General features: G+C 44.8%; 1 protein-coding gene and 1 non-coding gene across 2 annotated transcripts; both read left to right on the top strand.

Annotated features, from left to right (window-relative positions):
• The first annotated feature begins 30 nt into the window (after positions 1-30).
• FASN2 (Fatty acid synthase 2) lies at positions 31-11,905 on the top strand. Its single transcript, XM_020956636.2, has 7 exons — positions 31-172; positions 2,715-2,938; positions 3,604-5,081; positions 5,998-11,229; positions 11,297-11,392; positions 11,461-11,604; positions 11,666-11,905. The coding sequence occupies exons 2-7, from the start codon at positions 2,767-2,769 to the stop codon at positions 11,774-11,776; spliced, it is 7,233 nt and encodes a 2,410-aa protein (XP_020812295.2). The 5' UTR covers positions 31-172; positions 2,715-2,766; the 3' UTR covers positions 11,777-11,905.
• Positions 5,441-5,563, top strand: LOC147643378 (U5 spliceosomal RNA). The gene has a single exon (XR_015272201.1). It is a non-coding gene; the product is annotated as a U5 spliceosomal RNA (small nuclear RNA).
• Positions 11,906-12,900: the final 995 nt, after the last annotated feature.

Here is a 12,900-nt window from a genome sequence, read left to right as displayed (position 1 = left end):
GGATATACCATATCGAACTCGAAATAGATAAAAGGACTTTATCCATTATCCTTGCTGCTCCCAACGAACAAAGAAAAAGGATACGCGATCAGTGAACTAAAGGGACCGTGATAAAGTGATTTAAATTCCTTTTTAAAAAGTCATTACGTCCCAAAGAAGTGTCGTATCGAAAGTGAGTCAAGTGCAATTGTGGCGTGTTCTCTCCTTATATTTAAATAATTAAGTTAACCATTCATTGTAATGACTGCGTCTGGATTTAATAACACACAAGTGTCTAGAAAAAACTTACACTGAATTCCAGTACTTGCATAAGAATTGTTTTTTAGATAAGAGTTTTTTGATAGTGCAATAAATTTGATACTTAAAATACTTGAAAAAAAAAAGATTTAATTTGTAGTAATAAATATTTTCGAAACATCCTTCAAACTGTCTTTTGTTTTGTTTTAATAAGTGTGGTAAAAATTCACTATTCAAAAGGAAGTACACAGAAGTACACAAAACATTCTAAATTGTCCTTTGTAAGCTAACTATATAAAAAAGAACGTTAAACAAATGGCATATTCCTTTTAAAAGGACATGCATTGTAAAATAAAATTATAATTATTATAAATAAAATTCAGTTCTTGTAAACTCAAAAGACATATCTTTATAAATCAGTGAAAGTCAGTTAGTTTCTAATGATATTTTCATATGACAATGTTTTCTACAAATCAAAGTTTAAAAATATCAAAACTAAGGCAAAAATTCATTAATTTTAATTCGGAAAGTTTTGCTGTGCTTGTTTTTAAACGGTTAACAATTTGGCTACTGACTCTAAAAATTTTAAAAATTAATTTTTTTTTTTCAAAATTTGATAATGAATGAAATAACTCCTTCAAAATATTACATTCTTTTTACTAGAATACTATTTATAAAAACGATATAGTTTTTAAACTTGTGTACAAAAAGGCAAAAGCCTATTTCTTTATTTTACTTTTATGAATATATTTTAGATACTGGAGTGTTGTCTTTAAATTTGATTTGTTTTGTAACAAAACAAATCAAGTATTTAACAATTATAAATCAAATAAACGATTCAAGTATTTCACTCTAAGAGTCAATACAATATATAGGGATTATAGCTATATTTCTGAAACATCAATTCAAGTATTATTTAATCTCTGGAACATTAAATAATGAAACACACTTAGTATTCCACCAATCTCAAAATTCGCAGACTCGAAATCTGCGATCGAGGCCCCTTTTGAACCCAGCAGACACTTCTGTGTTCGTGGCACGCGCCATAGTCGATTATGCGAGTGCTTTTTTCGGGAATAATAATAAAAATAATAATATTCAGGCAAGTACTTATCGGGGGCGCTATCCCTATCCCCCAGGTGCAGTGCACGCACTCAAGCGCTGGACGACTGTAATCTCGAGAGCCGACAGCTCCCGTGACCTGGCAACAGGAAACCCAGTGCTGTGACCCGCACCCTTGCCCTGCTCTGCTCTGCTGCCCGGAGAACGGAATCTGCCGAGTGGGCAAGTCGTACGATCGGTGCACACATTTAGTGGTGATAGGAGGAGGAAAGGTGACTGCTGCTGCAGCGGTCTCTTATCACTACGCAAAGCGACAATATTCGCATAAAATCCGAGAGCTATGAAAATTTTTGAATCAATTGCCATGAAGTGCTTACTCATGAATTTTCTATGGGCCTTATCTATGAATCTTAGATTTAGTGATTATATTACTCATTTGCCCCTCAAGTTGCAAAAACTCTACAGCAACAAAACAATCCTCTTCAGTTCTAATATCTTTTAAGTGATTAATTATTTCTTCGGAAATGAATTTCCCATGTTTTAATCATTCGAAAATATTAAATTCTTTAAATCTTAAATTCAAGTTGCGGCTCCTAAAATATTATTATAAATCTGAATTGTAATCAATAAACTTTTATTTTATTATGGAATCTTTTGAAACCTAAGCATAATGATAACCTACAGCAATGAAATCGATTTAATTTGTTTAAAATCCTCTAACAAATGTGAAGGTTAAATTAACTAACAGAGAGTATTGAGATTAAATTATACATTTTAATATGAATTGTTAGAATATATATTTATCTGGATTTGCAATCTTACAAATATTATACGAATCCTAAACACTTTTATTTTAGGAACATTATTTAGAACATATCATTAAATGTTACATTTTGAAATCCTATTAATTATCATAGATATTTGTATAGGCATACTGTTTACAGGGTATTAAAATTTCAGTCAGAAGCTTAAAACTTAGTGAAGGAGTCATTTCCGACCCCATAAATTATATATATATTTTATTCATCAAAATTCATCAAAAATAGTTTTAAAATTTTGAAAATTTTATAAAGGATTACATCGTTAAAATGTTTTAAAATTCAATAAAATTTTAATATTTAAAAATTTGTAAACTTGGTACTACGTTCCGAATTGAAATTAATACATTTTTTACTTAGTTATGATTGATTTTCGACATGATGTTACAAACCAATCTATAAACTACACTAATTTACATGCCTGCTTGATAAAAATATTGAAGAATAAGCCATATTTATTATTCCTTTATAAATTGATATCATATTTCTGTTATTAAACCAGTATTTTAAAATCGTATCTAATATTTTATAAAATGTTTAAGTTACAATTCTGTTTGCCGTTTATTTACCCCAAAAATATTTGTATAATTTTGATAGATATCCGCATAGTTGGGCGCCTTGAACCCAAACCAGAGACTTAACCAGCAGGATGCCCAGTAAGAAGAACCCGCAGGCAGAGCCCCCAGCTGGCGAGGATGGAGATATTGTGATCTCTGGTATCTCCGGCAAACTGCCGGAGAGCAGTAACATCGAGGAGTTCAAGTACAACCTGCTCAATGGTATAGACATGGTCACAGATGATCCCAGGCGCTGGGAGGCGGGTAAGTAATCCCATGTCTTTTACACACACTATGCTAAAGAATAGTAAGAATCAAAACTACAACAACAAGACGTTATTTTGAAGCTCAAATGCCGGGCCAAAGTCTTCCCTCAGCTACAAAAAGCGAAATCAATGCAATTGAGTCATTCAAACAAACATCCCCCATGCCATATGGCGATCCTCCCCTCCATTCCCTACTCTTGAGGAGCTTCTGCCTCGTCTTGAGTCTCCGCTTGATCGACCATATAATTCCCAACTTGTTATCGTAAACTTTGCACAGAGAGTTCCTTGTTTTCGAGGGTTAAGTCAATGTCTTGAACTTCGCTTCGGCGATGGAATTGTTTTGCACCAATTTGAAAAACCAAAATGAAACATAAGTAAAGACATTCAAGTATCCGAGGCAATTTTTTGAAGTGCCTGGCTGGTTTACCGCCGGGCCATTAAGAATAAATTTAAAAACTGGTTTCAGCTGTTCATAAGTGGCTTTCCTTAAGGCTCTTATGTGATCCGAGATCGTATGGGGGAATCTCTTTCCTAAAGTGCCAAGCTTTAAAAAAGACTCATGATTAGCCAAACATTGATAAAAAATAGCCCTGTTATAATTTAAATATTTCGTTTAAATATTATAAAGTATTTTCTCCATAACCCATTCTTTGATTTCTTAAGGCATCTATGGCCTTCCCGAGCGCATGGCCAAAATGAAGGACTCCGATTTGGAGAAGTTCGATGACAAATTCTTCAGTGTCCATCAGAAGCAGGCAGAGCTCATGGATCCCTGCATGCGAATGCTGCTCGAGCTAACCCACGAGGCCATCATCGATGCAGGCATCAATCCCGTCCAGCTGCGCGGTAGTCGGACCGGTGTCTATATAGGGCTCTCCTTTGTGGAAACGGAGCACGAAATACCCAATATGGAGCCGAGCACAATCAATGGCTACTGCTTGACGGGATGTGCGCGGGCCATGTTCGCCAATCGAATCTCGTACACGTTCGACTTTAAGGGTCCCAGCTTCATAGTGGACACCGCGTGCTCTAGTTCCCTGGTGGCGCTGAATCATGCTTTTGCGGACATGAGGGCGGGACGCTGTGACTACGCCTTGGTGGCGGGCGTGAATCTCATTCTGAAACCGATCTTTGCCCTTCAATTCCTCCGTCTGGGCATTGTGAGCCATGATGGCGCCTGCAAGACTTTCGATGCGGCTGCCAATGGCTATGCCCGAGCGGATACATGTGCCGTGGTCCTCCTCCAGCGGAGGAAGGAGGCCAAGAGGGTCTATGCCAGCATCCTGAATGTGCGCACCAATACGGATGGCTTCAAGGAGCAGGGCGTAACCTTTCCGGACGGACGCATGCAACATACGTTGCTGGAGGAGACCTACAGCGAAATCGGACTGAATCCGGACGAGGTAATTTACGTGGAGGCGCATGGCAGTGGCACACCAGTGGGCGATGACCAGGAGGCCAATATGCTGAGCAATTTCTTCTGCCGCCCCTCGCGACCAAGTCCCCTTCTCATTGGATCCGTCAAGTCCAATATGGGCCATGCCGAGCCGGCGTCGGGTGTCAGTGCTCTGGCCAAGATGATCATCGCCATGGAGGAGGGTGTGATACCTAAGAATCTGCACTACCGCACCCCGAATCCTGCGGTACAAGCTTTGGTCGACGGACGGCTTAAGGTCGTGGATCGGAATCTGCCCTGGCAGGGTGGCATTGTGGGCTTGAACTCGTTTGGTTTTGGCGGAGCCAATGCCCATGTCGTACTCCGGTCGCATGCAAAATCCAAGCCACCCAAGGCATCCTCCAAAGCAGTGGAGGCGAAGCACTCTCTTAGATTGGTCACCTGCTCCGGACGTACTGAGGAGGCTGTGCAGAAGCTACTGAATGTGGCCACCGAACATTGCCAAGATCAGGAGCTGCTAACCCTTATCAACGACATCCACGCTCATCCAATTCCCCTGCACCCGTTCAGGGGATACGCCGTCCTGGGCTCCAGCGGTGCTGTCAAGCAGGAAGTGCTGCCCTTCGAGGAGGAGGAGCGACCGATATGGTTTGTTTATGCCGGCATGGGAAGCCAGTGGCCCAGCATGGCCAGGGATCTCATGCAGCTGGAGGCGTTTCGAAAGTCCATAGAACATTGTGCCGAGGTAAGTTCGGTTTGGAATTATTTTTCTATAATATTTAAATATGTCTTTGTTGCTAGGACGTATACAATATAATTATATAATAAAAGGTTTTGGAATCATGTTTATATATTTTATATGCTTCTACTCATTACGCCATTCTTACAATATCAGCAGCTATGTACATAGAAGAAATAATTCCTCCCCTTATCCTACATACATATGTACATAAGTGTTATTTTCTTTTACCTGAACACAATCCTTATCTACCTAGATATGTTGCCTATCTTAGGGTGCCTTCTTTTCCCTCTTGCATTTCACTATAATTCGCAACCACTTTTAGCATGAAACGAGTAGAGAGGCTCTTGTTTCGGAATTGAAAATCACTCTGGCTTCTCTTCAGTTGTCGAATAAATCTTTCGCCTTTTACTAAAGATTTCCGTGGAGAGGAGCACTCTAATGAGTCTAAAATAATTTTTTCGTAGTGCCCATGTTTCGACGTGGGCCATAAATAATACATTTAACATTTGAGAAAAACTAACTACAAATGTTGGTTTTGAATAGTGAACCAGCTGGCTGAAAGTCTTCGTAATACAATTATTATTATATGACGGCGAATTACATTATAAAATAATTCTTTTTAAAAGGTCACTAAAATTCAATGTTACATGATCGCCAATAATTATGTAGTTGTAAATTACGAAATAATGATAAATTAGTTAGTAAAATGAGCTTTAAGCAGAACTTTATTTAATCTTTATTGACCGGATTATGTTTTGACAGTCTTGATTCCATTTAAATCCCATATAAATTTCATTTTAATTACTTGACATACACAAATTTACATTCGTATTTATTCCTAAAGATGTATAGATTACTTTCATGGCAAATTAAACTGTTGTAACTATATAGTACCAAACGCTCTCCTAACTGTTTACAGGTCCTGGCCAAGGTGGACTTTGATTTAATAGACGTCCTGACCCGTTCCACGGAACGCACCTTTGACAACATGCTGTACTCCTTTGTCTCCGTATCCGCCGTTCAGGTGGCTCTCACGGATCTTCTCCGTACGCTAGACATCCGACCAGATGGCATCATTGGCCACTCGGCTGGAGAGTTGGGAGCGGCCTATATGGATGGATGCCTGACGGCAGAGCAAACAGTGTTGGCCGCTTATTGGCGTGGAAAAAGTGTTCTGGACACTCCCGGCTTGCCCCGAGGCAAAATGGCTGCAGTGGGTCTCAGCTGGGAGGAGATTGGTGCCCACATCCCCAAGGATTGCTATCCGGTGTGCCACAACAGCGATGATAACTGCACAGTTTCGGGTCCAGCAGCCTCCATGGATGCCGCCATCGAGAAGCTCACGGCTGAGGGGATCTTTGTGCGGGAAGTGGGCTCTGGAGGCTATGCTTTCCACAGTCCGTACATTGAGGGAGCAGCTCCCATGCTAAGCCGAAATCTAGAGAAACTGATCCCCAAGCCCAAGGAAAAGACACCACGATGGCTAAGCACCAGTGTCCATGAATCAGAATGGGACACAGAGAAAAACCACTTGGCATCTGCTGGCTACTTTATAAATAACCTGATCTCACCCGTGCTCTTCCAGCAGGCCATCAAGAAGATCCCAGAGAATGCTCTCATTGTAGAGATTGCACCGCATGGTCTCTTCCGGGCAATTCTCCGCTCGCTGAGTCCCCAGATCAGCTATGTGAGTCTCATGCAGCGCGGTCATGCCAACAATTTTGAATTCCTGCTCAGCCAGATTGGACGACTCTTCGCAGCCGGTGGACAGCCACAAATTTTAAAGATCTCCCCGTACGTATCTTATCCTGTCTCACGGGGCACACCCATGTTGGGTTCGTCGATTGGGTGGGATCACTCACAGAAGTGGAACTATCCCAAGTTCAAAGGTGGACGACAGGCTAGCCAGTTGAGTGTAGAGCTGGACCTGAGCAAGGAGGAGAACGCCTTCCTGGCGGGACACACTATCGATGGCAGGATCCTATTTCCGGCCACGGGCTACATGACGCTCGCCTGGATGAGTCTCGCCCAGCAGCAGGGATTGGACTATCTGCGCACTCCCGTTCTCTTCAAGAATATCGTCTTCCATCGGGCCACCATTCTTGGAGTGGGAACAGTGGTCAAGCTAACGCTCAACTTTTTCCCGGGAAGCAGCTGTTTTGAGATCTGCGAGGGCAGCAGCCTGGTGGCTTCCGGAAAGATCCAGCTGGTGGTAAGCAATGTGCAGCAGGAGCAGCTGCAGCTGCCTTCACTTCCGGGTATTGCAGGCTCCCGCCGGCTAAGCACCAAGGATATTTACAAAGAGCTGAGACTGAGGGGATATGACTATAGTGGTGTTTTCCAGGGCATCCTAGAGTCTGACATAGCGGGGGTTACGGGTCGCCTGCAGTGGGCTGACAACTGGATCAGCTTCATGGACACAATGCTGCAGTTCCGGATCTTGAGTAAAGACATAAGAGAACTCTACGTGCCCACTGGTATTGAACGGGCTCTAATTGATCCTCTGAAGCACTTGGAGCTGGCGAAAAAGCACCAGGAAAAGCTGCTGGTCAACTGGCACAGCAATATATCGGTGGTCAAGTGCGGTGGTGTGGAAATCCACAAGATGAAGACCGCACAGACACAGAGGCGATCGGGCGGCCAATCTGCACCCAGTGTGGAACGCTATCGATTCTGGCCCTATGTGCAGCATCTAAGTCAGCGGGAGGATCAGCTTAGATCGAGGAGTTCGGCCTTGGCTGTGGCCATTCAGGTCATCATCGAGAATAGCGGTGGAGCTGTGAAGATCAAGGCCGTGGAACTGGCTGGAAGTCGCTCCACTCTGGAAACCCTGAGTGCCGTGCAGCTTCTTAAACTGATTGAGAGGGAACCTATCCTGGTAGGTGATCTGGCGGTGGTCACCTCCACCTCAGCCATTGAATCAGAACTCAGTGAGCAGCTCAAGGAACATGGCATTAGAGTGATGGCCAAGGATCTATCAGCTGGTGCCGTGGAGCAGCAGTGCCATTTTGTCCACTCCCTAGACCTTTTATCGAAGAACTCTCTCAAGGATCTGCAGCATTGCCTTGATAGCCTAAAACCGGAGGCGGGATTCCTGCTCTTAGAGGAATCAGGAAGCACCTACACACAAGTAGGAAAATTGAAACTAGGTAAACTTCAATTAGTGCCCGTTTTGGAACAGTTCTTTGGATCAGATCGTGTGCTTGTTTTGGCCAGGAAGCCTGAAAGTCCTAATCAACACCTCATAGTGCAGCTAAGCAACAAACAGTTCAAATGGGTCAGCGAACTAAAAAACTCGATGGTCAAGGCACAAGCTGAGAAGAGAATCGTCTACTTGGTGGCCCAAGGGGAGCCGGACTCTGGTGCATTGGGCTTGATGAATTGCCTTAAGAGGGAGGCCGGAGGAAACAATGTCCGGCTTTATCTCATCCTAGATGAAGGTCTACCCAAATTTTCCCTGGAGGAATCCTTCTACGCAAGTCAGGTGGCCAAGGATCTGGCCATTAATGTGTATAAGAACGGCAACTGGGGTAGCTATCGTCATCTGAAAATGGAATCCCAAGCACCTATGTTGCCCGTAGAGCAAGCCTATGTGAACACTCTGGTCAAGGGCGATCTCTCCTCGCTCCGCTGGATCGAGAGTCCGCGTTCGAGTCCCACGCAGTCCCATCTGGAGCCCTGCACGGTATACTATGCTCCTCTTAACTTCCGGGATGTTATGTTAGCCTCGGGTAAGCTAGGAGTGGATGCCTTGCCCGGCGACTTGGCCTATCAGGATTGTGTTCTGGGACTAGAGTTTTCTGGCAGAGACTCTAGCGGGCGGCGCATAATGGCCATGGTTACTGCCAAGTCGCTGGCCACTAATTGCTTGGCCAACAAGAATCTGCTGTGGGAAATCCCCGACAAGTGGACCATGGAGCAGGCTTCCACAGTACCATGTGTCTATGCCACTGTCTACTACGCCTTGGTGGTGCGAGGCCAGATGAAGAAGGGTGAGAAGATACTCATTCACGCCGGCTCTGGCGGTGTGGGTCAGGCAGCCATCTCGGTGGCTCTGTCGCATGGTCTGACCGTCTTCACCACCGTCGGAAGCAAGGAGAAGCGTGAATTTCTGCTGAAGCGGTTCCCCAAGCTGCAGGCCAATCATATTGGCAACTCCCGAGACACATCCTTCGAGCAGCTGATCATGAACGAAACCCATGGCGAGGGAGTGGAACTAGTGCTCAATTCCCTATCCGAGGAGAAGCTTCAGGCCTCCATCCGCTGTCTGGCCCTGAATGGACGCTTCCTGGAGATTGGCAAGTTCGATCTGAGTAACAACACAGCATTAGGTATGTCTGTGTTCCTTAAGAACACCTCCTTCCACGGCATTCTCCTGGACAGTGTGATGGAAGGCGAGGAGGAGATGCAGCTCATGGTGGCCAAGTTGGTGTCGGACGGTATCAAGAGCGGATCTGTGCTGCCGTTGCCCACTACGGTCTTTGCGGATCAGGAGATCGAGAAAGCCTTCCGGTTTATGGCCTCAGGCAAACACATTGGCAAGGTTGTGATCAAGGTGCGCCTGGAGGAGGAGCAGCAAACAGCTCAGCCGCGTCTCCGCCAGATCCAGGCAATTCCACGCTCGTACATGCATCCGGAAAAGAGCTATATCCTTGTGGGCGGTCTGGGAGGATTCGGTTTGGAGCTGGCCAACTGGTTGGTCTCCCGGGGAGCCCGCTTCTTGGTTTTGAGTTCACGTTCCGGGCTAAAGAGTGGCTATCAAGCTTTGATGGTTCGTCGCTGGCACGATCGCGGTGTCCAGGTCCTGATCGATACCAATGACGTGACCACAGCGACGGGTTCTCGGAAGTTACTGGAAGTGAGCAATAAGTTGGCCCTGGTCGGAGGCATCTTCAACTTGGCTGCAGTGCTGCGGGATGGCCTTATAGAGGATCAAAGCCCGAAAGACTTCGAGAAGGTGACAGCGCCCAAACTGCTGGCCACCAAGCACCTGGATCGAATCTCACGCGACATCTGTCCCGCTCTGGAGTACTTTGTGTGCTTCTCCAGCCTGTCTTGCGGCCGTGGAAACATGGGTCAGACCAACTATGGACTGGCCAACTCTACCATGGAACGTATCTGCGAGCAGCGACAGGTGGATGGCTATCCGGGCATGGCCATACAGTGGGGAGCCATCGGTGACACCGGCCTCATCATGGAGAACTTGGGTAACAATGAAACTGTTGTGGGTGGCACCCTGCCGCAGCGGATGAACAGCTGTCTGGAGACGCTGGATCTCTTCCTGCAGCAACCGCATCCCGTCATGGCCTCCATGGTGGTGGCCGAGAAGCGGAAGACAGGGGATCAGTCGAATCGCCTGAGCCTGATAGCTACCATAGCGAACATCATGGGTCTGCGGGATGTGAAGAGTGTCTCAGACAAGACAACGCTATTCGACTTGGGAATGGATTCCCTGATGAGCACGGAAATTAAACAGACCCTGGAGCGTCATTTTGATCTGGTGCTAAGTGCCCAGGAGATCCGAGCGCTGACCTTCAGTGCTCTGCGGCAGATTGACGCCCAGGAACCGGGAGCCACTGCATCCACCTCCTCTGCGTCTTCGCCAGACCCATCTGCCGCTAGGGAGGAGCCGCAAGTGCAGGTGCAGGCGCAGAGTGACGAGACGCGCAAGGTATTTGCCGAGGAAGTATTACCCCAGGAGGTGATGGTTCGCCTCCGGTCGAAGGCGCCGGTGTCCAGCAAGGATCCGGCCGTCTTTTTCCTGGCGCCCATCGAGGGCTTCACCATAGCCGTAGAGGCGCTGGCCGCCTCGCTCACCTGCCCCGCCTACGGTCTGCAGTGCACCGAGCAGGTGCCCCTCGACTCTATCGAGGCCTGTGCCGCATACTATCTCCTCCAGATACAGAGGCTCCAGCCCCGTGGTCCCTACAACATTGTCGGCTACTCCTATGGCTGTCTACTGGCCCATGCCATCGGCGTGGCCTTGGAGCAGCGCCGATTTGGGGTCAAGGTAATCATGCTGGACGGAGCGCCAACCATGGCCAGTGGTTACGTCCAGGAGGCCAAGAAGCAGACAGACGACCTCAATCGGCAGCAATCCATGACGCTGGCATACTTTGGTGCCCTGCTCGCCGATGTGGACTACAACCAGGTGGGACTTTGAGTTTAACTTCCCCTTTAGCTTTGTGATGATGATGATCCTGGCTTTCTTCCGATAGCTGCTGAACCTCCTCGATGGCGTTCAGACGTGGACCTCGAAGCTGGACAAGCTGGCCGACACTCTGGCCACTCACACGAATCAAACCAAAGAAAGGGTGAGCTTTTAGTTAATTTTATAAATTTGAATCATTATATCCTGAGCTATAAATATTTATTCAAATAGATCAAGAAAGCCGCCTGCATGTTTAAGCAAAAGCTAATGCTTTCCGAGAGTTATAAGGGCGCCCAGCAGCTTCACAGTGATGTGGTCCTTATCAAATCTGCCGAGCACAATGCCATAATGGCACAAGATTATGGCCTAAAGGAGGTGAGATGATCTTAATCCCAATATAGGGTGCAGAAATAAACTCAGATTCCATAATCTATAGATCTGCAGTGCCCAGATCGATATGCATGTGGTGGAGGGCACACACAGGACCTTCCTCAAGGAGCCGCACACTCTTCAGATCATCGAACGCGTGCTGAGGAAGCGTCCCTAATGGAATATATATAGTTTGTAGCTATATAAATACGATAATGTTGATGATTTATTTTTTAGCTTATAAGGTATACCCTCTACTTATACGAATACATGTAGCAATCTGGCACGGATTGTTTAAGCACTAGTAGTTTATTTAGATACAGTCGAACTTCACTAATTTGAAATTTTGCAAATTGAAGATACATATTTATTTTATATTTCATTTAAACATTTTACTCGCTTGTAGTAGTTAAAAAAATCTATTAAATAGAAATCTTAACTTAATGATAGCCCAGATTAATTTCAGTTAAAGAAGTTCGCCTGTATTTTGAGTTTTTAGTCGCAAATTATACTCGCGTGGCACTCGCATGATTTCTTCGATGAATCATGTTTCGAGGCGGCGATCCGATCGCTCCGGCTGGCTTTTTTGGCTTTATTGACCCGCTAAAACCGACTTCTGTGTGTACCTTTCCACAATTGATAATGATTCCCATACACAATCGCGGCTGAGATCTTGCCCAGACGACGATTAATAATCGAGGAAAAAAGTGGTCCGACTTTGGCGGGCAAATCAAAATTTGTACATCTCTGTCACGCACACAACAGCTGACACGCTTATCGCTGTTAATGCGAAATTAAGCACAGAGGCCAACAACAACCGTGGCTTACAGCACCCGCCGACGCCAATAACAGCAACAATATAACAGTAAGATCGAGGAAGCTTGCTAAAAACAGGAGAAATTAAGAAAGCCGAAGTTTACATTCCCTTCGATAAATCAACATTATGGTAGGAAAAAATATAAACATAATCATTAAAAACATACATTATTAAATTATTTTTAAAAACTAAAAGTTTCCGTATACTGAGAGTTTAAAGTCATAACTTCAGTATCACAAATTTTAATCATCATTAATACATACATTTACATACATTCATACATATGCATATGATCCTGAAAGGAAAGTAAATGCTCCAGCAGCTTTGTTAAACAAAATTTATTTATAGTTTTAAGTTCAAAGGTAAGTTTTTAGATGTAAGCATAACCACCAAAAAAAAAAACAAAATGTTAAGTACTCTTTGAGAGCGTATATAGACAGCCCTAAACACCCTCGCAAAGGTTAAGCTAAAGAGCGCAAAGAGCG

This window comes from Drosophila serrata, unplaced genomic scaffold (genome assembly GCF_035046125.1).
Source record: "Drosophila serrata isolate PLE 108 unplaced genomic scaffold, ASM3504612v1 contig_275, whole genome shotgun sequence".
NCBI classification, from domain to species: Eukaryota; Metazoa; Arthropoda; class Insecta; order Diptera; family Drosophilidae; genus Drosophila; species Drosophila serrata.
This window is presented reverse-complemented; position numbering and strand designations above follow the sequence as displayed.

Bases quoted from the DNA above. Each gene is read 5' to 3' on its own strand.
- FASN2 (XM_020956636.2), top strand. From the start codon at position 2,767: ATGCCCAGTAAGAAGAACCCGCAGGCAGAGCCCCCAGCTGGCGAGGAT. The intron at 11,393-11,460 runs GTGAGCTTTTAG...TTATTCAAATAG, and splicing joins CGAATCAAACCAAAGAAAGG to ATCAAGAAAGCCGCCTGCAT. The intron at 11,605-11,665 runs GTGAGATGATCT...CATAATCTATAG, and splicing joins AAGATTATGGCCTAAAGGAG to ATCTGCAGTGCCCAGATCGA.